Source organism: Paroedura picta, chromosome 4 (assembly GCF_049243985.1).
Source record: "Paroedura picta isolate Pp20150507F chromosome 4, Ppicta_v3.0, whole genome shotgun sequence".
NCBI classification, from domain to species: domain Eukaryota; kingdom Metazoa; phylum Chordata; class Lepidosauria; order Squamata; family Gekkonidae; genus Paroedura; species Paroedura picta.
In genome coordinates, this window is record NC_135372.1 from 63425452 (window position 1) to 63449889 (window position 24438).

Here is a 24438-nt window from a genome sequence, read left to right on the forward strand (position 1 = left end):
TTGTAGACCAGTTTAACTGCTCATCCATACAGAGCAGTTTTCTGCTGAAGTTTTATTGCTTCATAAGAGTAGGTTTACAATACTGTCTCAGGTTCTCTAACTTCGGAAATTCAGCAGAAATTGAACAATTGCTCCATGTTTCTCATGTACTGCTGTAGATGCTTTTACAGGTGGAATTTTCGTCGACTTGTGTCCATTTCACGGCGCTGGAAAATAAAGGAAGCAAATACTATTTTGTAAAAGAGGACCACTTTAATACTAATGTGCCTAACATTTTATAACCAGATTCATTATCTAGAATGTTTGATTAAGGGAAACTGGTTAGCACAAAGCTAGTAACTGAGAACTATTACATATTTTTAAAGTTCATCCATGTGTATATGCAAACTGACTTTGTGGTTTTTCATGAAGTAATTATTTTATTATGTGCTTAGCTTACTTCTCAGTGCAGTAGATGAGAGCCAGTATGGAATAGCATTTGAAAGCTGACATGGAACTAGATGTCCAGGTTCAAATCCTTACTCTGTCCTGAAACTTGCTGGATGTACTTGGGCCAGTCACACTTAGTCTAACCTTCCTCATAGGGTTGTTGTGAAAACAAGAGTGAGATAAAAGTGCTCTAGACAGGGTAGCTACTTCACAGCTTGGCCCTTGCCCAAAATGACAGAAGCACTTCCATCTTTCTGATAGCTAATTAGTATGTTGCCATGAAGAGCACGAGATAAACTATTACAAGGTATGTTAGCTATATTTGTGTGTGCAGAGGCTACCATAAATAGCAGGCAGTATCATCTCTGGAGACATGAGCTAATAGCATAATTTTAGCAACTTTCCACTGCACAGTTTGTGAATGTGAATTTCAGTATTCTGCAGTCTACTGAACACTTCAGTGCAGCTAAATTTTTATGTATCCACAGAAATTTGCTTTGTTAAAAGGCAGTTGAAATATAATACCTTGTGAACCCATTCATATTCTCCAAACTTGGAATCAAATGTTCCTTTTTGTAGAGACCTCAATTTTAGAGTGAAACGTGGGCCAAGTTCTTGAATGGCTACTCTTTTCTCATTTTTAAAGATGTATCTTTGAAAGAAAATGAACAAAATTAGTGGAGACAGCAGCTAATTAAAACGACAGCAGTGACATACAGTTTCAAATACTCACCTATGAAATCTAAAAAAGATGTAGTCCCTTTGGTTGTGAAATGTTGCCACCTGTCTACCAACAAACTGAGGATCATGAGGGAAGAGAGAAGCAAACATACGACCAACTGAATGTCCCAATCGTGTTGTAAAGTTGTTCAGAATTACTTCAGGTTGGTGTTCTGTGGGAGCTTTTCCTTTTCGCTAGAATAAATGACAAAATATTGTCTTAAATATTAAGTCCAACAGTTACATAAACAGGAATATGGCTCCAGTGGGAATAATAATTGTGTGCTATCAAGTTGCAACTTTCTCTGTATAGTTATCCCAGACAACCCTGCTCAGCTTCCAAGCTCTGATAAGCTTAGGCTAGTCAGGGCTATAACCTCACCTTTATTTCTTTACGAAGACGAACACTACTCATCTTAAAATGAGCCGTTGGACCATCAGGCAAATGACTCAACACAAGCCCATCTAGAGAAGAGTGTTAAGGCTAACAGTTCAGTGTGCAATACAGAACAACACCTACCTAATGAACAACAGCACCGGGGTGTGAATCAAAAGGTCTGCACATTAGGATCATGTACAGAGGTGGAAATTTTTCTATGAATCTGGGAGAATCTCCAGGCTCACAATAAAAATAACACATTTTTAAAATGGGAGAGGACTTTTTGACGGTTGTTAAGCAGTCTCATAAGCAGGTGAAGGCAGAAGTTTCTGGAGGTGCAAGGAAAGAGCAGTGCAGGTTAGTAAGCAGGTGGTGTACTGGATGGGGGGGGCTTGTGGCAAAAGTGGCAGAAGCACAAGTTCAGCAGAGGCAGCAGTGAAGAGAAAGCAGGTGAGGGAGAGGCAGAATCGGCAGGATAAAGTGGAAACCAGCAGGAGAGGGGAGGCTTCTACAAATGCATCACATTTGGAAGGTCTCAAGTTTGTTTCTGACAGGTTTTAGTAAAGTCCATGTTTCTGATCCATATAGGAGGACTGGCAAGATTAGTGTCCAGAAAAGACAAACTTTGGTCATGAGAGAGTTGTTCATCTGAGGTAAAAGCAGCAAGGGGAAAGGCTGGAATAACAAAATTGTGATTTGAGTGGGAATAGAAGGGCTGGGAATACAGAGATAGTGGAGGATAGGATTCTCACCCCCATGAGGCTTACAAGACCAGAGTTTTCTTTAAAAACACAAAATGAATTTTCCGGACCATTTTAAAAGCACCTTAATATTTGCTATTCTGTACACGATGTGAAAATACTGTGGTTGAATATGAAGTAAAATTTATGTATCTTGTTGTTGTTAGGTGCGAAGTCGTGTCCGACCATCGTGACCCCATGGACAATGATCCTCCAGGCCTTCCTGTCCTCTACCATTCCCCGGAGTCCATTTAAGTTTGCATTTATGTATCTACAAGCTACTAAAATGCTGTTCTCTGTAAACTCTGCAGTTATTGTTAAATCACATATGTTATATCTGATTTAGAAGCTACTTTGAAAAGATTACTGTCTGAGGAAGGATACTTGGTATTTTTCGATCTTCATTGATAACAATCAGGTCTGTGAAGTCCCTTGACAAACACTGTGGAATAATTCTTTTAAGAGCCAGTCCTCGTCGATAGTAAACATGCGAATTTGGAATGCACTTTGATAACTGTTCACAGAATCTCACAGTTCTCTGCAAAATGAGTATACATAAGACTTATAGACTGACAATATAATGGATATATCAGCATTGCAATTCCACTGAGTCAACTACCGGTATTTAGTTCAAACCTGTTGGCACCAAACTCTTTCCAACAAAATCACAACTACTGCTCCAAGGACTACTGTTCTTCAAACCCAGGGCAACATAACTCTTATGAGGATATCCATACTTCTTATGGAAGTGTCTCTTTAGCATATATTTTAAACAATCTGTACAACATGTAAGATGCAAGGCTACCACTTAGGCTGTGTGGATGAACTTGTCAGAAGAGAGACATACTTCACAAATTCCTGTGCTGTGTTTTCTGCCACTTGCAGGAAGGCTTAGTGCCAACGACAAACCTATCCTAATTTGAAAATGAAAGCAATTTAAACAAAAGTAGTTTCCACACCAGAATATTCCAATAGCAAAATACAGGATGCTTTTACCACTGGTTTAAAGAATATATTTTTACCCCTCGGGGCCTGTCAGAAGTTGTAATAAGAATCTTTGGAACTGTCTGTCTGTTGAAGTAGGGTGCAAATTCATCTGTGGCTTCATCCAAAGCAACCTAAAAACATGATTATATATATTATTAAAATATAATATTAAACAATATAATATTAAACGATGCTTAAAAAAGACACAAAGCCTTCAGTTGTGGGAACAGCACATTTTGTGGCACTGAGGCCCAACTGTCTCCATTAGTTACATGTTTACTGCTTAATAAACTTGGGATGGCATATTTTAGATATTAAGTAGTAGGAATCAAATTCAAATGCTTTACATTTTTTCTGGCAAAGTATTCAGGGATGTTTTCTAGAATTCTTGAGTTAATAATAATAAATAAACAAAAGCAATATTTAAAAATCCTGTAAATCAAAAACTCTGAAATGGTGCCATTTTTTTTACAGAATTAGACTCAGTGGCTTGAGTATCTCAATATAAGTGCACTCTGTGATATCTGCAATTCTTTGTAGTGTACAATAGAATAGGAAGCAACTCAATGAATGCTTATGAACAATGGCTGACTTATTTGGAAATTTTAAATGAGTGCAAAATCATAGCAAAACAAGTCTTCAAAATCATTTTATACATCCTAAACACATTCAAAGAAGGCTTTTTCAAACAGCTACCTCTTCATCATTGGGATCTACTGTGGTTTCATCATAGACACGTTGGTTTTCAATGGTCTTGGGTACTGGCTTTGGTGGTGCCTTTAAGAAATAAAATGTAACTACAATAATGAATACACTCTTTATTTCTATCAACTACTGCTTTATTTATATCATCCACTGACTAGAAAATCAAAACATACAGTCTTAATAATAACTGTGCCCAACTCTTCACGTAAGTAAGGTTGCAGCGCAATGCATCCTGCTTTTAGGGAGAAAACAGTTTGGAGTTCAAATATTTTTAGTTCTAACTGCTGGATTTTGATAGACTCAAAATAGAGATTTATAATGTTGCACACTATCACTAGCAAACAGTAATGGTTATACTTAAAAATCTTGGCCACAAGAAATATGGAACACCTTGAAAACTTCTACAACATATGAAAAAGCCACTGAGGTTACCCCGCTACCACATTTTAACTTCTCAAAGCACTGCACATAAACTGGCATGTATCCAACCACATGTGCATAGAAAGCCTGTTTTTTTCCTATGCTCCTCTCCATTTCTGCAACCTTTATCAACTCCTCTCCCACAAGAAAGCTCTTTCCTGATGTCACACAATCCATGTGTAGAACAGCTATCAAAGAGTTGGTGGGCTGGAAATGGGAGAACAAGGGGATGATGTCAACCTTTTTTCCTTTGCAGAGTTATATTTACAGAAAAGGAAAAAGTAACAGTTCCACCTTCTTTGTTCTTCCTCTCTCCAGATATTCCAGTTTAAAGACAGTATGCTTTGCCAGCTCTAGTCACCACCAATGACATTCATTGTAGCCATATAGCATAATATATCCATACATTTGCTACATCATTAGCAATCAATGCAGCACGATTGGCTACTGAGTCCCTATGATCATACCGTCAATGACATTCTCACTAGCGTTATGAAATTCACTAGTATCATGTGCTGCAAGAAACAGATTTGAATATAAAAGAACATAAGTGCACTCATACTGGGAGCCAAGTACTATCAATAAGCAGTCCTTATATTAATTAAGGACCCATTAGATTCATCAAGTCAATCCCTAACCCTTCATTTCTACCTTGTCTCCAAGGGCTTCTCGCTCCTTTTTTCGTTTTTTCTTGATGGCTAATTTCTCCTGGAAGGAAGAAAGAGAACAAACATATTATCCAGCTACAGAACTGAGAAAGAAAAGGTTATGTATTGTATATAATAATAATAACGGGCTACACAGTCCACTTACAGCTCACTTCATCACATGCATCTCTTCACTTCCACCTTTCTGCTATTTATAAGGTTACATATGTTTAAGTAACTCTCATATAAATATACATTTCATGCATCTGATGAAGTGGGTTCTTACTCATAAAAGCTTCCACTGGAATAAGCTGTTAGTATTTTAAAACACTATTAGATTTTTATTTAGTTTGCATAAATTCCCTGTCATAAACAGGTGTCAGATTAGAGACATAACCATGAATCCAATAAATCTAATCAAAACCAAATATATTACCACTGTATAATCATTGATGTTTAGTATTTAAGCCTGATGTTCCTCATTAATATTTGTTGTTTCAGACAGTAGCTGTTTTGGTCAGCAACAGAACAGACTGGAGTCCTTAGAGACCAACAAGAGTTTCAGTGTAAAAACTTTTGATAGTCAAAGTTCCCTTCCTACTAGAGGGAGCTTTGACTTTCGAAAGCTTATAGGCTCTTGCTGGTCCTTAAGGAACTGCTGAACTGTAACCTAATGCATTTTTCAAAGAACTAAAGGCAGCAGCCCTGAGTTCATTCCATTTTCTTCCTATACTCATTCTGTAGATTAGACTGAGAGCACTAAATGCACAATGAATTTCATGAGTATTTTAACCAATGCATCCTCAATCAAAATTCAATACAACACACACTATTTCATTCTCACAAAGACTTCAGAAAGATACAACATTCCCCTGCAAAGTTTAGACGTTTCTCTTTTCAAGATTTTGTTAGCTACCCCAACACTGTGACGGGTGGGATACAAATTGAATAAATAAAATCATAAATAAAAATAATGATCAGCAAACTGGCACATATGACATGCTGTCTTATAACACTCCACAACGTATTTACATTATCATTTTCCTACACCCTCAGAAATTTTGCTGATGAAAATAGAAGCATGCCTGCAACATTCCACTTCTCATACTAGTTGGATCAGACAGCAGACCAAAAGGCAAAACATTGCAAGTCTGTTTTAGTAGAGAGAAGGTCTATCCTGGTAAACAGTCAAGTTGAAGCATATCTAGGGCTGCCAGCTCTGCACCGGGAAATACCTGGAGGCTTTGGGAACAGAGCCATGAGTGGACAGGAAGGGACATAACTGGAGTCCACCCTCCAAAGCAGCCATTTTCTCCATGGAAACGGATCTCTTTAGCCCGGAGGTTACCCATAATTCCAGGGGATCCCCAGGTCCCATCCTAAGTACATCCCATCACTTCCCACAATCCCCATTTCCTCATATACCTCCCCTTCAACACACACACCACGCAAACTAGAAACAGATCCCCGAGTTTAATGAGGCCAAAGCGGGAGTTTCCCTTCCTCCCTCCCACCTTCCTCTGCTGCTGCTTCCAGCGCAGAAACATGAAATGACGCCGCTGCTTGTTCTTGATTTCGGAGACGCTGAAAGACGGCGGGAAGAGGACCTGGCCCTGCTCGACCGGCGCGCCTTGGCCTCCCCCAGGGCTCGCACCCTCCGCCGCTTTTGCTGCATTGTGCGGCTCCTCCTGGCTCTTCCTTCCTTTCCCGGGATTCTCCGCCATGCCGCCTTCTCAAGCACTGACCTTTACACCCCCACCCCGGTTTACTTCCGGGTCATTCGCCGCTCGCTCACATGATGACGCAGGCGCATAAGAGGCTCTGTTCTAAACGTCACTGACGGGAAGGTTTACGTCTGAAAGTATAGGCCGCCTAGCTAGCAAATTGTACGTCTGCGCATGACCGGTAAACGTGGGTGTTTTTTGTTTTTGTTAAAGCGGGCTTTTATGAGCAGACTCATATATACCAAGAAAACAAACAAGCAAACAAGCTTCGAGTGCAACCTTTAAGACCAGCAAAGTTTTATTCAAGCTAAAATGTTTCCTGCGCTTGCACGCTTTTCAGATGCATTGAACTGGAAGATACCAGCACACGCACCATAATGAAAGTGTTTTAACAGATGCAATGGCCCAACTGGAAGAATAAGTTTAGTTTATATGGTCACCCTTCTTTGGGTTTAATAACGGGGGGAAATGCAACACAGGATATAAATGTATCAAAATCGGAGATTGTTGGGCAAATGTGCCTTCAACTATGGATTGCCACAGAAGTTTCTTCTGCTGCTTCAGACTGACTCGACTACCCACCTAAATTGTATGCAGTAGCATTGCCTCCATCTCTCTAGCTGATTTTTTTAAAAACTCCAGACAACTTTCTTCCTGTATGATTGGCCATAATTCTGCATAGAAAAATAGATGCAAATGATATGAAGGAAGTCAGACAAAAGTTTGAGTAAGTCACATTCCCACCCCTTAGTTTTTCCAGTTATATTTGGAACCCTGATGGGCAGAAGTATGTCTGTAAACAAGGTGTGTGTGTGTGTATGGGGTGTGACAATAAAGATGGTGATTCACCTAAATTTTATTGTAACTAGCAACAGCTGTTCCCTAGATGCTTATCTGCAGGACAGGTTAAAAGCTGGAAAGGGCCAGAACAGGCATTAAACAAACAAGGTGACTACAAAAAACAAGGGGATGTATTACAGCTCTGGCCCTAGTTGAGGCCTGACATGCTTCTTTGGGGCAGGTGATCACCAGTGGTGGAACATTGAGTTCTTTGGGGGATGTAGGTAGAGAGGTGGTCTCTCAGGTACACTGGGCCCAGACTGTGTATGGCCTTGAAGATAACTACCAAGACCTTAAGCCTGATCCAAAATTTAAGTGGGAGTCAGTGCAGTTGTTGGAGAGCACGCCAGATGTGGGACATCCATGGTGTACCAGTGAAGACCCTGATTGCGGCATTCTGGACCAGTTGCAGTTTCCGAATCAAGGTTAAGGGTAGACCTGTGTAGAGCAAGTTGCAGAAGTCTAGTCGTATGAATCAGTGTGGCTAGGTTTTCTGGGGCCAAGTAGGGTGCTAGTAGTTTGGCTTGGTACAGTTGGTAGAAAACCTGCCGTGCTACTCTTGTGACCTGTGCCTCCATAGAGAGGGATCGAGGATCATGCCCAGGTTTCTGGTGGGGCTATTGATAGCTGCATCCCATCAAGGTTGGACAGACATGCTTCCTCGCTTGGGGCCTTCCAGCCCAGCCACAGGACCTCCATCCTTGAAGGGTTGAGTTCAGATTGAGTTGCAGAGGAGGTGCAAGGGTCAACGAGGGAAGAGGTCCCAAAACAAAGTCTAAGACAAAGGGAAAAGGCCACGGGGACAGAAGGAAATGGAGTTGAGAAGAAAAAAAAAGGAGAGTACTGGTAATTGGAGACTCCCTGCTAAGAGGAATGGATCGCCATGTGGCTGGGCTCGACCCCCTAACCCGAGAGGTGTGTTGCTTGCCAGGGGCGAAAATTTAAAATGTTTCAGAACGGCTGCCCAAACTCCTCAAATCTACGGATCGCTACCCATTTGTGATGGTCCATGTGGGAACGAATGACATGTCCCTGAATACCATCGCTCCTATAAAAAAGACTATCAAGATCTGGGGAGGAAGCTCAAGCAAATGGGGGCACAAGTGGTATTCTCTTCAATCTTGCCTGTCAAGGGAAGGGGAATACGTCGGGAGAGGAAGATAATGGTGAATCACTGGCTGTGTAGTTGGTGCCGGCAGGAGAGATTTGGTTTCTGGGACCATGGGATAGGCTTTCTTGAGGACTGCACTTATCGAAACTGGGGAGGAATGTGTTTGGCAGGAACCTGGGGAGATTCATCAAGAGAGCTTTAAACTAAAGCCACAAGGGGAAGGAGACGATCAACATAGGGAGTATATGGAAGGAAAACGATTGGAGGCAGCCCAACCAGCAAGGCCAGCTCATAGGGAACCAAAAGTAAAAGGATTCAGATGTCTTTATACTAACGCCCGAAGCATGGGCAATAAAAAGGAAGAGCTGGAACTTCTCATGCTGATGGAAAGGTATGATCTAGTAGGCATCACAGAAACTTGGTGGAATGATTCTCATGACTGGAATGTAATGATGGATGGATATGAACTGTTCAGAAAAAACAGAATAGATCGAAGAGGTGGAGGAGTGGCACTGTATGTGAGGAAAGGGCTTACCTGTCAGGAAATTCTAGTGAAGGAGAGCATATCTACAGTGGAAAACATCTGGGTGAAAATAAGCGAGGGGAAAACAAACAGTGTGGTGGTTGGTGTCTGCTACCGACTGCCTGACCAACGAGAGGATGTGGATGCTGCACTTTGTGAGCAGCTTGAGACAATATCCAAGCGGCAGGACCTTGTCATCATGGGTGACTTCAATTTCCCAGATGTGTGCTGAGAAACAAACTCTGCGAAGCGTCCTCAGTCATACAACTTTCTGAACTGCCTGGCTGACAATTTCATCTATCAAATGGTAGATGAACCCACAAGAGGTTCAGCCATACTTGACTTAATACTGACCAACAGGCAAGAGTTGGTGGATGAGGTGAAGGAGGTGGGGACCCTAGGGGGAAGTGACCATGTCCTCACAGAATTCCTTTTGAGATGGGGAGCCAAGGAAGCTTGTAGCCAGACGCGGATGTTGGATTTTCGTAGGGCAAACTTTAATAAACTCAGAGACATGATGAGTGTCATACCATGGACGAGAATGCTGGAAGGGAAGGCAGCATGTGAAGGGTGGGTGCTACTCAAACAAGAGCTATTGCATGCTCAATCAATGACTATCCCAGAAAGACGAAAACACTGCAGGAGCTCTAAGAAGCCTATTTGGATGAACAGAGAACTTCAAGAGGAACTAAGAAAGAAAAGGAAAATGTTCAGGAAATGGAGGGAAGGACAGAGCTCTAAAGAAGAGTACCTACAGTTTACTAGGCACTGTAGATCAATCATCAGAAAGGCCAAAGCTGAGAGCGAGCTAAGATTGGCCAGGGAAGCCCATTGTAACAAGAAAAGATTTTTTAGTTATGTGAGGAGCAAACATAAAGTAAAGGAGGCAATAGGCCCACTGTTGGGTGCGGATGGACAAACTCTAACGGAAGATGCAGAGAAAGCAGAAAGGCTTAGTGCCTATTTTACATCTGTTTTTTCCCACAGGTCAAAGGGTTTAGGCACATCTAGAGATGGCCGTAGCCAAAGGATAGTGTCTGGGTGGCAGGTTAACATGGATAGAGAGCTTGTCGAGAGGCATTTAGCTGCACTGGATGAGTTCAAATCCCCTGGTCCGGATGAAATGCACCCGAGAGTGCTCAAAGAACTTTCCAGAGAACTTGCACAGCCCTTGTCCATCATCTTCGGAACCTCTTTAAGGACTGGAGATGTCCCGGAGGACTGGAAGAGAGCAAACGTTATTCCGATCTTCAAAAAAGGGAGGAAGGATGACCCGGGAAACTACAGACCATTGAGTCTGACCTCTGTTGTGGGGAAGATAATGGAGCAGATATTAAAGGGAGCGATCTGCAAACATCTGGAAGACAATTTGGTGATCCAAGGTAGTCAGCATGGATTTGTCTCCAACAGGTCCTGCCAGACCAACCTAGTTTCCTTTTTTGACCAAGTAACAGGTTTGCTGGATCGGGGAAATTCGGTTGATGTCATTTACTTGGATTTTAGTAAAGCTTTTGACAAGGTTCCCCATGATGTTCTGATGGATAAGTTGAAGGACTGCAATCTGGATTTTCAGATAGTTAAGTGGATAGGGAATTGGTTAGAGAACCGCACTCAAAGAGTTGTTGTCAATGGTGTTTCATCAGACTGGAGAGAGGTGAGTAGCGGGGTACCTCAGGGCTCGGTGCTCGGCCCGGTACTTTTTAACATATTTATTAATGATCTAGATGAGGGGGTGGAGGGACTACTCATCAAGTTTGCAGATGACACCAAATTGGGAGGACTGGCAAATACTCCGGAAGATAGAGACAGTTCAATGAGATCTGAACACAATGGAAAAATGGGCAAATGAGAACAAGATGCAATTTAATAAAGATAAGTGTATTGCATCTGGGTCAGAAAAATGAAAAGCATGCCTACTGGATGGGGGATATGCTTCTAGGTAACACTGTGTGTGAACGAGACCTTGGGGTACTTGTGGATTGTAAACTAAACATGAGCAGGCAGTGTGATGCAGCGGTAAAAAAGGCAAATGCCATTTTGGGCTGTATCAACAGAGGCATCACATCAAAATCACAAGATGTCATATTCCCATTGTATACGGCACTGGTCAGACCACACCTGGAGCACTGTGTGTAGTTCTGGAGGCCTCACTTCAAGAAGGACGTAGATAAAATTGAAAGGGTACAGAGGAGAGCGACGAAGATGATCTGGGGCCAAGGGACCAAGCCCTATGAAGATAGGTTGAGGGACTTGGGAATGTTCAGCCTGGAGAAAAGGAGGTTGAGAGGGGACATGATAGCCGTCTTTAAGTATTTGAAAGGTTGTCACTTGGAAGAGGGCAGGATGCTGTTTCTGTTGGCTGCAGAGGAGAAGACACGCAGTAATGGGTATAAATTTCAAGTACAACGTATAGGCTAGATATCAGGAAAAAAATTTCACAGTCAGAGTAGTTCAGCAGTGGAATAGGCTGCCTAAGGAGGTGGTGAGCTCCCCCTCACTGGCAGTCTTCAAGCAAAGGTTGGATACACACTTTTCTTGGATGCTTTAGGATGCTTAGGGCTAATCTTGCGTTGAGCAGGGGGTTGGACTAGATGGCCTGTATGGCCCCTTCCAACTCTATGATTCTATGATTCTATGACAATGCTTGAGCCACCTCGTTACCACTTCCAGGCAGCTGACTAATGCTTCAGGGGGAGAATCAGGGAGGCCATCCATCAGGAGGAAGAGCTGGGTGCCATCTGCATATTGATGACATCCTAGCTGAAACTTCTGCAGCAGATGAGCAAGAGGGCACATGATGATGTTAAATAGGATCAGATAGAGGACCGCTTCCTATTGGAGTAGGTTGACAGTCTCTCCCCTATTGCTACCCTCTGTCTGCAACCCTGGAGAAAGGAGATCAGCCATTTGAGGGCTGTCCCCTGTATATTGTTGTCAGCGAGGCGGTGAGCTTAAAAGCTCAGGGTTGACTGTGTCAAACATTGCTGAGAGGTCTAGCACAAGCAGTGCTGACCCACCTTGGTCCAGCTGGCAGCAGAGGTTGTCTATCAGGGGGACTAGTGCTGTTTCTACCCCATGGCCAGGCCATAAACCTGACTGGGATGAGCCATAAACGTGACTGGGATGAGTCTGGAATTGAAGTTTCCTCCAGGAATATTGATATTTGGTCTGCGACAGCCCTTTCAACCATTTTCCTGAAAATGCTAAGTGCGAGACGGATTAGTAGTTGTCAAGCTCTTGCAGGTCCAGAGATGTTTTTTTCAGCAACGGGCATACCACTGCCTCTTTTAGCCCTTCTAGGAATTCTCCCATTGAGATGGAGAGGTTATTTCCCAGAGGGAGGGGGTCTTAGTCTTATATCAGCTGTTTTTAGTAGCCATGATGGGCAGGGGTCTAATGGACATATGGTTGGCCTTACTGCTGCTAGCACCCTGTCCACTTCAGTTAGTGTGAGTCATCTGAAGTTATTCTCCAGAGACAGCCAAGGGGCCTCTAGTTCACTTTCTGTGTCTATGGTTGGTGAGAGGTCGCGGTGGAGTGTAGAGATTTTGTTTGTGAAGGGAACTGACAGGGCATCTGGTGGTGTGTTAGGTGTGCGGTATACCAACCAGAGGGCCATGCTTTTGGTTGCACCTCACCTGAGGCCAACACATTCAATTCCTGTGTCTAGGTATGCTGAATTCCAGTTGAATTTACTAGTAGTTATAACCATATTTTGTGGCATACCTAGTGTGAGAACATCTTCCCCCCCACCCAACACCTATATCTATAAAACTGCAGGAACAATTGGTCTGTCTAGGGTCTCAAAAGATTACAAGGAGACTAGGTTTTCATTGCTTGTAATTAAAATTACTGGGCTGTCTGAAAAAGTCTGCTTATAGAGAATAAACAAGTGAGTTAGTAATTTCAGACAACAAATGAATAGTGTCTGTTCCTATGATCTGCTACTGCACGTGCATTTATTGCTTGTTTTATTATGTCTCCGTAAAACAGAAAACGTGTATAGTTTCCAGCTATTTCTGTTTTATATTCATGGTAAGATTTTTTTTCCTTTTGATGAATTGAAAGGACTGATGAAACCTGAGCATGAATTGGGGATAATGGGAACACGAAGTCTGGTCTTCATGTGCCATAAAACAATGTCTCATTTTCTGCATTTTTAAATGGAAACTAATTTTAGTTACTTTTAGCATGGAGGAGTGGATGAATTAAATATATACTTACAAAGCACATCAACCACATACATGATAATCACTAAATATTTTAGTGTTGAAAATTATTAAATGAATAGCACTAAGTATTTAATAAAAGGACTATTAAATGATTAGTCCTTAAGGGAAAGATCTTAATTCCTTATAGCCTTCCATGTAGGTGAAGCTGCAATCATACATATACTTAAACTGGAAAAAATCAACATGAAGCCACCATGGCTGTACAATATCAGTTATTGACGTTCTTTTCCTAGAGCAGTCCTATTGAAATAAGTAATAAGTTGTTTAAGGATCAAAACCTAGTACCTGTAATCAAAAGTTTATGTTTGATACTCTATAGTGGAGAGAATGTGATTAAATGACACTGCACACACAAGGTTATATGTAGGAATTTTCTGCTTTGCTTTGTGAATATTGGGCTTATACTCTGTGAATGCTCAAATTACCTTTCCAGGTAGTCTATAGCCAGCTTTCTTCTCCCTCCCTCTCCCCTCTTTATTTCTTTGGAATCCAAGCTTCTGAGTTTGGGGCAATAGTATGATAATGGGCAGCCTGAGTGACAGAATGCTTTGTGCACATACACAATGAACAATGAAGACTGGAGAATCATGTGGCCAGATGGTTCCAGCTTTTTCCTTCCCTCCACAGTGACTAACACTGTTGCAGCATTATGGGGGGTTTGTGGGCAGAAGAATTTCTCCCTTGAGGGGAGAGGCAGCCATTCTTAAAGAGAGGTTGTCATTCTTGGGGAGAAGGAGCCACGCTAGCAGGGTTGCTGGGGCTTTTCCAAAACATCAGAAGTGAAGAAAAGTCAGGAACAAGTCTGGTATGGGGGAAATATGTTGTTTGGTTTCATTTTCCAAAAAAAAAAAAAAAAGGAGCTGTGTGGCCATATGAGGAAGTTTCCAAGCCCAAATATATCATTCATTTTCTACAGCCAAACCAAGCTGTAATGAACCACTACACTATGACTTCTGCACCTTGCTAGTCAATTACCTGGTTGGGTGGGACCTGATGCTCAGTTTATTTCTATTCCATACAAAACTCTTTGAATTTGTCCTGTGTTAAGTAACTCTCATCAGTTTTGTTGGGGGAGGGGAATTAATGTGCATTTTGAGCGATTTAAAAACCATGCACTAAGGAGATGTGTCAGTAAAAACTGATTCCGAGTCACAACCCTTCCTTAGAATAACTGTCCTTAGTACCCAGATATAGTGTCTTCACCTTGGGCTGCCAGGCATCCTGCTGTGACAAGAGGTCTCCTGCCAGCAACCTTCATTGCCTATTGTCACACTTACTGTTTCTGTACTAGCAATATTGTTCAGATTTGCATTCTTAGAGGGTTGACTTTTTCCCCCAATTCTGCATTAAAATTTGCTTCTTCAGGCACAAACACAAATTGCCCCCTCACTTGCCCCTCAGCAAAAGAATCCCCAGAAAACCCTATTTCATCTTTTCAAGCAGGGTCTAATGGGGTCTAATTCAAGGCTGCCCAATGCAGAAATACATGCAACTGGGTTTTTCCCCACACCCAACATTTTGAGTTTTTGGGGCACACCCCTTTCCTTGTTGCCATCCTTCCTCCCCTTCTGAAAAATCTGCCTTTGTTTAGAAAAGGGGTGACCACATTATAACACTATTTTAAAGGTTTTTTTTTTTTTTCAAAAGCAGTCTTGTTGCCCAGCAGCCTTATAATGTTATTATTCAGGGCTTTTACAAAATTACATTCAGGACACTTTGGGGGAAAGGGAGAGGCAATCAAGGCTGCAGATTGGTGGGATTAAGGGGGACAATGAAAACAAAGGTGCAAGCAGAATCATCAGAATCATTGTGGAAATCATGTTGCAGATTTCAGCCTGGCAAATGAAGGAAGGAAATCCCAAATACGGAACTTCTAGAGTTGACTCACAGGAGCGAATGTAAATCCAAAGCGAGGATAAAACAAGGTATGTCTCCTAATGCAGAAACGGTCACTGAGTAGTAGTGAGAGAAACATTAAAATGCTGGTGCCATGAATAGCATCATATCAATTCTGGGGGAGATCCAGAAAGGATGGAACATCCCTGTGGGGTTTCTGGCAGCTCCTGTAGTGATTTGCCATCATGTCTGGATTATCCTGGAAGTGGAGTCAAGGTGCTCATCCTGCCAGTGCTCCCTAACATCCAAACCCCAAAATTCCCTCTGGAAGCAGGCAACACTCATTGCTGTTTTCCTAAAAACTCACTCAAAAACATTCTATAAGATCTTACTGGCTTGCAATCTACCATTTAGAAATGGTTGTTCTAAGTCAAAATATTGACTTTTCATTAACCAGGGATTTAGTATTCTCTTTTTAATTAACCAGGTACAATTCTGGTGACTTTGGCAGCATTGAAATGTATGGATAATGGGCGTTTATATAGATGTCTCTGGTTGTGTACAGAATAAGCCCTGTGCTGAAGAACTGTACCTCAGTGTAATGTCATAGATATGTAATGAGCTTCTTTATTAAGGGAGCAAATATTGACTGGGACTAATTAGAGACTTGGAGTCAGGACTCCTGAAGTTGCTAATTCTAAAGTTCAGTTTCAACTTGGCATGTCTGCAAGCAACTAGCTTACTTCCATATGCCTCAGTATGCTTCTCTCTAAAGGGGGGTATTAACAGTTGCTCACTTTATGAAGAACATGAGGTCATCAGATCAAAGACATTTAATGAGTGCAAAGTATTGTTATTAATACTGATGCTGCCCTGCCTACCCTGTACTCACATATACGTTCTACACGCTTTGCCTACATGATAGTTGAAGATTGCTAATAGAATTCATGAACAATATTAATGTGCTACCTAAAAGGAATCTATATGGATATGCAAAAGAAGGAGATCCTTTCCATGTAGTATGTACTCACTATTTTATATGTATTGGTTATTTCTTATGAAGTATCTTATGCCGTTTGTACTTATAAAACGAAAATTGTTTTATGTAAATTTTCCCACGTGACAGAAGTGATCCACTTTTTGTTTGCTATGCTGCTTTATGAATGGAATGAAGCAAGAGGACAATATAAACAAGCAGGTATTTTATAACACATTGTTATCTTAAGAAAGCAGGTAAGTAATAATGTTATTTTTATATGTGTTTATCCTGTTCTATCAAGTCCCATTGAAACAAATGGGATTGGTGTGCATATAGCTCTATAGCTCTTCAGAGAACAAATCACTTTCTATTACTAATGTAGTAGTTGTGAGGTCCTGCATTGTGCAAGGGGTTGGACTAGATGACCCTGGAGGTAACTTTCAATATTATTCTAATATTGTAATGGGGCAAGTTCATCAGCTGCCAAAACCTGAGCCTACTTATATAGAGAACAATATAAAAATGTACTGGGCAGATTCCATTTTTCCCTCTTAATAAAACAGTAAGGGGTGTTGGGGTGGGCTCAGTCCGTGATGGGGGGTCAACAATTGGCTCCTTGGCCCTGAACTGACAAGCGGAGGGACCAATCGGAAGGCGCTTTGTACCTTCCGATTGGCCCCTCACCAGGACAGACCAAAATTCCATTCACCCAGCCCAGTCTGGCTGCCAGTCTGCTCCTGACCACCGCAGGGAGAGGAGGTCAGTAGGGCTGCCAAGGGGGATGAGAATGGAGGCTGTGCCAGCCCTTTTTGCCCCAAGGCTGTCCTAACTGTCATGTCCAACTGTAAATTGCCTCAGAACCCTGACAGAGCTGGCAGGAGGCTCCCTCCCCCTCCCTTGAGGCCTGCTGTGAAGGAGCCTCTGACAGGCCCTGACTGAGGGGAGGGAGGCATTTTCCTTCAGAGAGCAACACAGGGGAGCCTGAGGACATTCCTTTTGAGGGGGGGGGGACGTTCCCCTTCTGCCAAACAGTTGGCTGACAGGGAGGCCACAGAAAAGCTCCTTCTCACTTAAAATACTGCTCTGGCCGGGAGTTAGACACAGCCAAGCCATGTGTCTTTCTTCTTTGCAACACTCTTCAGATTTGAGGCCACTGCACAGCTTTATTCTGCAGAAGAAACTGGTTTTTGTCTGCTGTTTCATCTGTACAACAACCCTGTGCAGTAGGCTTCAAGTCTTTCAATTCAACAACAACCTGTGTGGGAGGCCTTAAATGTTTCTTCTCTACCACAACCCTGTCCAAAGTAGCCCTTTCTGCCTGGGGAGCTGATCTTTATACTCTGCAGGTGAACTGTAATTCCAGGTGATCTCCAGGCCCCACCTGGACGTTGGCTACCCCTGGGTTGGAAATATTCCTGGAGGTTTGGAGGTGGGACTTCAAAATCGCACAATGCCTCAGAATCCAGCCTTCAAAGGAGCCATTTTTGCCTGCAGTTGGGAGGGAGTGGTGCAGGTGTGTCACTCCTTGGCTATGGGCTATGGTCACCAGCAACTGTTTGTATTCTGGGGCGCAGACAGGCAAACCAGCATCAGTCCTGTGAATCTGGAAAGTGCAGGCAGATCTAAATAAATATTTACAGCCTGAAACTGTAAATAGAGAACAAGTAAATGGCGGGAGACACATGGTAATTGAAATGGCCTTTTTGGCCTGGCAAATAACCTTGGCCTGGCAAATAAAAAAAACAGTATAAAAAACCTTACTATGGTCAAGACTGCTGTGCACAGAGAGTCTTCCTCTTAGGGTTGCCAGCTTCCCTGTGGGGCTTGCTACCCCACCTTCCTCATGGGGAGTCTGCTATGGGGAGAAAAAGGGAAGACGATTGGAAAATGCTTTGAGACACCTGAGGCCTGCTGGATCACTGCGGCCCATTCCCAGTTCTCTCAGACCTCTCACAACCCCACATACCTCATAGGTTGATTATTGTGGAGAGACAAATGGAAAAGTTGCTTGTAAACTGCTTTGAGACTCCTTTGGGTAGTAAGCAATAGGGTACAAAAATCCGTTATTCTAAGGAGCAACCATGAAAGAAGCATGTGGGCACATAACATTTTATCAACAGTGAAAAATGGAAAAAACAGGGTGGACACCTGTGTACTGTGACTACACCATGTGTATTAGGGCAGAGGGGCATTTCAGTGTCTGTGGCCTAATTCACACAAGAAGGGAAATGACGCAGAACTGGGAGGAATTGGTTGCCATGTAATCTTCCCCTAGGAAGAGTCTCCAGTCTGATTTTCCCTTCACATATCTGATGACATGGCTCTGGAAAGCTCATCTGTAACCACTATGCCACAATTCCCAAAGGTCAGTCCTCTCCTACATTCAACAAACATTCCACACCAGAGGTTCTTGACACCCATATCTCCACACCCATGCCCTCATTTGCCACCATGCCACCACAACCTCCCACACAACACACACATTCAACCCCATGCCCTTACAGACTAGAAAACTCCTTACCTTCCTCTTTCCACTGCCAAGCTCTAGCGCCTAGCGGGCATTGCGGTCCCTTTAAAACAGAGACAGAGACAGAGAATTGGTTGTCAGGATTGATTGACAGGTGGAAGAGAGTCACGTATAAAGTGCCTTGCTCTCTTCTGCCATTTCCAGCAGCACTTGTGGAGTGTAAAAAGCACGAAAAGGCAGCAGACAAGAGTGAGACAGCAAGAAGGTGTGGAGTGTACAGGAGGCACGATAATGTTTAGCACTACACCATCCATCTGGTGTAACACTAACACTATTTTTAACGGTATGTGGAAATGCCTTCTATCAACCAAATTTTATTGCAGCAATTGCCAGCCATATCAAAAACTATAAAAAACAGTAAACTTAAAATAAAAATTAGTGGTAAATAAAACATTTCAACCAAGAGGTAAAAAACTACAGAACTTATACTTAGTTGTCTGATCTTAATTAAAATTACATAATACTGTGCAACCTGAAAGGTTTTTAATCCATGCCTCTTCATCCTCAGCATTCATATCTCTAATCAGAGGCTCAATAATCTTTGCATGAGGTTCCCTATAAAAAGGGCTACTGAAAAAAACATGGTTGATGGTTTCCAGTTCCTTAGTGTTACAGGGACAAACTTAGGGTGAAAATTGATTTTTAGCCATGTATAGAGTGAGGATAGGCAGATCCTTGATGTATTAATGAGTTAGGCAGACAATTTGGAAGTTGGAGAGCTGCTCTAACGAACTTTGTATTCACTCTATGGGTAAAAAACAAGAAGTTGGTAGACTTAAGAGTGGTTTGCAAAGCATCTGGGCTATTGTTTTTGCCTGAAATAATTTAAGGGTGGAAGGAACAAAATGATCTTCGTTTGTCCGAAGAAAGCTGATTAGAAAGCTGGCTCATCTTTCACCTAAATTTGCAATATAGTTGCTATGGGCAAACTCTGACCCCTGAGGCCTGTACATCATCCTCAAATATTTATAGCAGATCACCTGTTCCAGCTTGTGGCCATTGATGTTCCACTTTCTCTGTTCAGGTCATTTGCCAAAGGCTCTCATTTTGTTTTTCATAGTTAATTGTGAGATGGTCCCTTTTACAAAACTCAGCTACCCCTCCAAGCACCTGCCTAAACCCTATTTGAGGCCTAGGTAAGACAGAATGGCATCATCAGCATGCAATAAAATGTGGAAGTGTCTGTTTGCCAATTTAGGTGGATGAAGATCTAATGAGTTTAGAGAGCTGACCATGTTATTTATGTAGTATGTGAACAGCCAAAGGCAAGCAGACAGCCTAGTCTAACTCCCTTGTAAGTTTTTATAGAATCAGAAAGATGTCCTCTTCTATTGCACCTGAGTCTTAATGTTGTCTTTTTTTATTTAGTTAATATTTATTTATTATATATATACACACATATAAGATTGTCATTGATTAATTGGTTCAATGTTGCCTTTAAGGCTTGTAAAAGCTCAAGGAGCCTTCTATCAATGTTTGAGGCTTCTAGCTTAGCCGAAAGTAAAAGATCTAGATATTGAATCAAAGGTCACCTTGAGATCTGTGAATGCGGCATACAGTGAGGAATTACCCTTTGAGATGTATTTTTTATTAAATGAAGAGTAAGGCAATGATCTATTGTGACTCAACCTCCTTTTGGGAGATTGGTGGCCAAGGCGGAATGCATGACAGGTCTGATGAATAAGAAGTCTGTGGATGAACATCATCATAGAGGCTCTAAAAAAAAAAAAAATCAAGGAATATGATAGAGTCCAATGGCAACATCTCCCTTAAAGTGGATTGAGAGACCAACCTCCAAAACTGAGAAGTGTTTTTGTTTCCAGTATATTGGGTTTTGTCTTCTGGGCAATTAGCTGTTTATAGGTTCTTTTATAAAATATAAGAATTTGTTGGGCTTCCAGCAGCTTATTATCCCAGGCCACTACAAAGTTATGAAATGCGTGTTTTATAGAATATAAATGAAATTTCAGACTGAGCCACAGAGCTTTTATTGGACCCAGGAAAGGAAGGGAAAGGATACACAAGATAGAATCATAGAGTTGGAGGAAGCCATACAAGCCACCTAGACCAACCCTCTGCTCAATGTAGGATCAGGATACTTGGTTATACAGAGGGTCCAATCCTCTCTACAGCAGTGGTCCCCAACCCCCGGTCCAGAGACCGGTACCGGTCCATAGATCAGTCGGTACCGGGCCGTGGCTCCTCTTCCTCCTCCCTGGCTGCTGCCTCAGGGTCTGCCCTGCCATTCTGCCGCTGGGTCACCTTTGGTGCTGTCCAGCGGCCGCCATGGCAGCGACCCCTGTGGGTGGTGGGAGGTCAGGGGCGCTGGCAGGATAACAAGTGGAGCAGGGGCTCAGGCGGCAGTGATGTCCCCTGGCAAAAGACTACCCCCTTGGGCCTCAGTAAAATTGTCAAGCGTTGACCAGTTCCCAGTGATAAAAAGGTTGGGGACCACTGCTCTACAGCACTGGACATTTCTAAAGCCCATGGTCATTAGCAGTAGAGTTGCCAACCTCCAGTTTCCCAATATGGAATTGGTAACTAATTCAGGCTTTCTTAACCAGGGTTTTGTGAAACCCTGGGGTTTCTTGACAGCCCTGGAAGGATTTCCCAAATGGGTGAGGGTTAATTAAATGTTTATATACTTTACAAATTTCTTAAACATTTATCAGGTTATATGGTCAAATATGGTTATGTGAACTCACTCCCCCGCCTATCGGCTGCCATAGATGAGATCGCCCCTAAACGTCTTCTCTGCCCTCGACTCAAACGGGCACCCTGGTATACCAGGGAGCTTCGGGAGAGAAAAAGGGAAGTGAGACGACTGGAGCGAGTGTGGCGGAAGACTCGCGACGAAGCTACGAGAACATCTCATCGCACGCTTATGAGGGCGTATGAGATGGCGGTGAAAGTGGCAAAACGGGAATTTTTTGCTGCGGAAATCGCGTCCGCGAGCTCTCGCCCGGCCCAACTATTTAGAAAGTTAGATCCCTTACCGCCCTTGAGGGGTGCCAAAATAGTAGGAAATTAGAACTAGGCTGTGAGGCTTTAATGAGCCATTTTGCGGACAAAGTCTCGTCGCTCCGCCGCGCTCTTCCCGCCACAGTTAATACAGTAAATGAACTGGAGACCTGTTGGCCGCCTTTGGAGGTGACGTTCGATGGCTTCAGACGGCTCTCTCTACCCGAAGTGGACGAGTTGCTAGGTTCGGTCAGGGCGACCACGTGCCCCCTCGACCCCTGTCCGTCATGGCTCCTCAAAGGAGGGGGCCAGAAGATAGGAGGCCAGCTCAGGGATATTGTCAATCTCTCCCTGGATTCCGGGGAGTTCCCTGAGCAGTTAAGGGAGGCAGTGGTCCGCCCTCTCCTGAAAAGATCTATGCTGGACCCGCGAGACCCAGACAGCTACCGCCCAGTATCGCACTTAGCGTTCCTGGGCAAGGTGGTCGAAAGGGCCGCGGCAGACCAGCTCCTGGCATTCTTGGAAGAAACTTCGGCACTCGATCCATATCAGTCTGGCTTCCGACCTGGCCACGGGGTGGAGACGGTGCTGGTCGCCCTGCTGGATGATCTCCGTCGCCAGCTGGATAGAGGCGGGTCGGCAGTGCTGGTTCTTCTGGACCTGTCGGCCGCTTTTGACACCGTGGACCACGAATTGTTGGTCCACCGCCTCGCCGAAATGGGGATACGGGGCACAGCTTTATGCTGGATACGCTCCTTTCTCCAGGACCGGACCCAGAGGGTAGCAGTGGGGGATGAGCTCTCGCGCTCCTACAGACTTCCATGTGGAGTCCCACAGGGCGCGGTCCTCTCCCCCACATTATTTAACGTCTTTATGCGCCCTCTGGCCCAGCTGGTGCGGAGTTTTGGACTGGGTTGCCACCAGTACGCTGATGACACCCAGCTCTATCTCCTCATGGACGGCCGCCCGGACTCTCCCCCGGAACCATTTGCCAGAGGTTTGGAAGCGGTGACAGAATGGTTCGAGCAGAGTCGTCTGAAACTCAACCCCTCCAAGACGGAGGTCCTGTGGCTGGGACGCAGGGGGCAGGATCAGGAAGCGCGCTTGCCCACCCTGGGAGGGGCGCATCTTACCATCGCGTCCCAGGCCAGGAATTTGGGCGTGATCATTGATGCCTCCCTAACTTTGGAGGCGCAGATCAAAAGAGTAGCAGGCCAGGCATTCTTCCAATTCGCCAGGCCCGACTACTAGCGCCCTACCTGTCCCCCGAACACCTGGCCACGGTGATCCATGCAACGGTCACCTCCAGAATAGATTTCTGTAACTCGCTCTACGCGGGCCTTCCCTTGTCCTTGATCCGGAAACTTCAGCTAGTGCAGAACGCAGCTGCCAGGGTCCTCACTGGCACACCTTGGAGGGCCCATATCCAGCCAGTGCTGAGGCAGCTGCACTGGTTGCCAATTGCTGCCCGGATCCGGTTCAAGGTTTTGGTTTTAACCTTCAAGGCTTTACGCGAGTTGGGACCCACATACCTGAGGGACCGCTTATCGCCCTATGCCCCCCGTAGAGCTTTACGTTCTGCGGGAGAAAATCTATTGGTCGTCCCCGGCCCTAGGGAAGCACGCCTGGCCTCGACCAGGGCCAGGGCCTTCTCGGTCCTGGCCCCTGCCTGGTGGAATGAGCTCCCGGGAGAGCTGCGGGCCCTGCGGGACCTTCCATCGTTCCCCAGGGCCTGCAAGACGGAGCTCTTCCGCCAGGTTTACGGTTGAGACCAGGCTTAACATCTACGCCCCCCCAGGACCTGAGGATTGGGATTAGACACGAGTACCATCAGTATCCCCTCTCCACTTGCTAGGGGGGGAATGGGTAGTTGATTATCCGCTCTTGCCAGGTAGTCATTAACTATTGACATGTTAATTGGTTTTAATGTATTTTATGGGGTTTTTATACTGTTGTAACCCGCCATGAGCCGCAAGGGAGTGGCGGGAAATAAATTCAACAATAATAATAATAATAATAATAATAATAATAATAATAATAATAATAATAATAAACGATGGACTGGACAGGGTGAGAAGGGGAGGGGACCCAGGTGCTTCCCAACCATATTCTGCATGATCATTCCACTTCTGTGGTTTCTCAAAGCCTGAAGAATGTTTCAGGGGTTTCTCAATGGTAAAAAAGTTGAGAAAGGTTGCTCTAATCAGTGGGCTTCTTCAGTATGCCTAATTCAACCCAGGCTTGATTTTTTAAAAATAATATATGATTTTTCTCCTCTAAAATTGCTGCCCGAGGGAGCTGCTTCACTCTGCCTCATGACAGAGTTGGTCCTATGTTTCATTTTTTAAAAGTATTTGTTGTTAGGTATGAAGTCATGTCCGACCCATTGTGACCCCATGGACAATGATCCTCCAGGCCTTCCTGTCCTCTACCATTCCCCGGAGTCCATTTAAGTTCGCACCAACTGCTTCAGGGACACCATCCAGCCACCTCATTCTCTGTCGTCCCCTTCTTCTTTTGCCCTCAATCGCTCCTAGCATTAGGCTCTTCTCCAGGGAGTCCTTCCTTCTCATGAGGTGGCCAAAGTATTTGAGTTTCATCTTCAGGATCTGGCTTTCTAGGGAGCAGGCAGGGCTGATCTCCTCTAGGACTGACCAGTTTGTTCGCCTTGCAGTCCA

At 43.8% G+C, this 24438-nt stretch overlaps 2 protein-coding genes across 6 annotated transcripts in view; one reads left to right on the forward strand and one right to left on the reverse strand.

The window, feature by feature from the left end:
* RPF1 (ribosome production factor 1 homolog) lies at positions 1–6778 on the reverse strand. Of its 2 annotated transcripts, none has more exons than XM_077333179.1 (9): positions 6542–6778; positions 5032–5088; positions 3952–4032; positions 3291–3386; positions 2653–2806; positions 1532–1614; positions 1163–1344; positions 955–1081; positions 1–206 (listed from the first exon to the last, which is right to left on the reverse strand). In XM_077333179.1, exons 1-9 carry the CDS (start codon positions 6749–6751, stop codon positions 165–167), a joined length of 1032 nt encoding a protein of 343 aa, XP_077189294.1. In that variant the 5' UTR covers positions 6752–6778; the 3' UTR covers positions 1–164. The 2 variants fall into 2 exon arrangements, with proteins under 2 accessions (XP_077189294.1, XP_077189295.1); XM_077333180.1 differs by lacking the exon at positions 6542–6778 and adding an exon at positions 6263–6525.
* LOC143835494 (uricase-like) overlaps positions 6778–24438 on the forward strand; it is a 118673-nt gene continuing 101012 nt past the window's right edge. The window contains exons 1-4 of one of the 4 annotated variants that reach the window (XM_077333182.1): positions 6778–7478; positions 13219–13260; positions 15285–15382; positions 16420–16491. In XM_077333182.1, the coding sequence (XP_077189297.1) occupies positions 16453–16491 (39 nt within the window). In that variant the 5' untranslated portion in view covers positions 6778–7478; positions 13219–13260; positions 15285–15382; positions 16420–16452. Of the gene's footprint in view, positions 7479–10799; positions 10880–13218; positions 13261–15284; positions 15383–16419; positions 16492–24438 lie in introns of those variants that run through there. The other 3 variants (XM_077333184.1, XM_077333181.1, XM_077333183.1) reach the window with 3 other exon arrangements.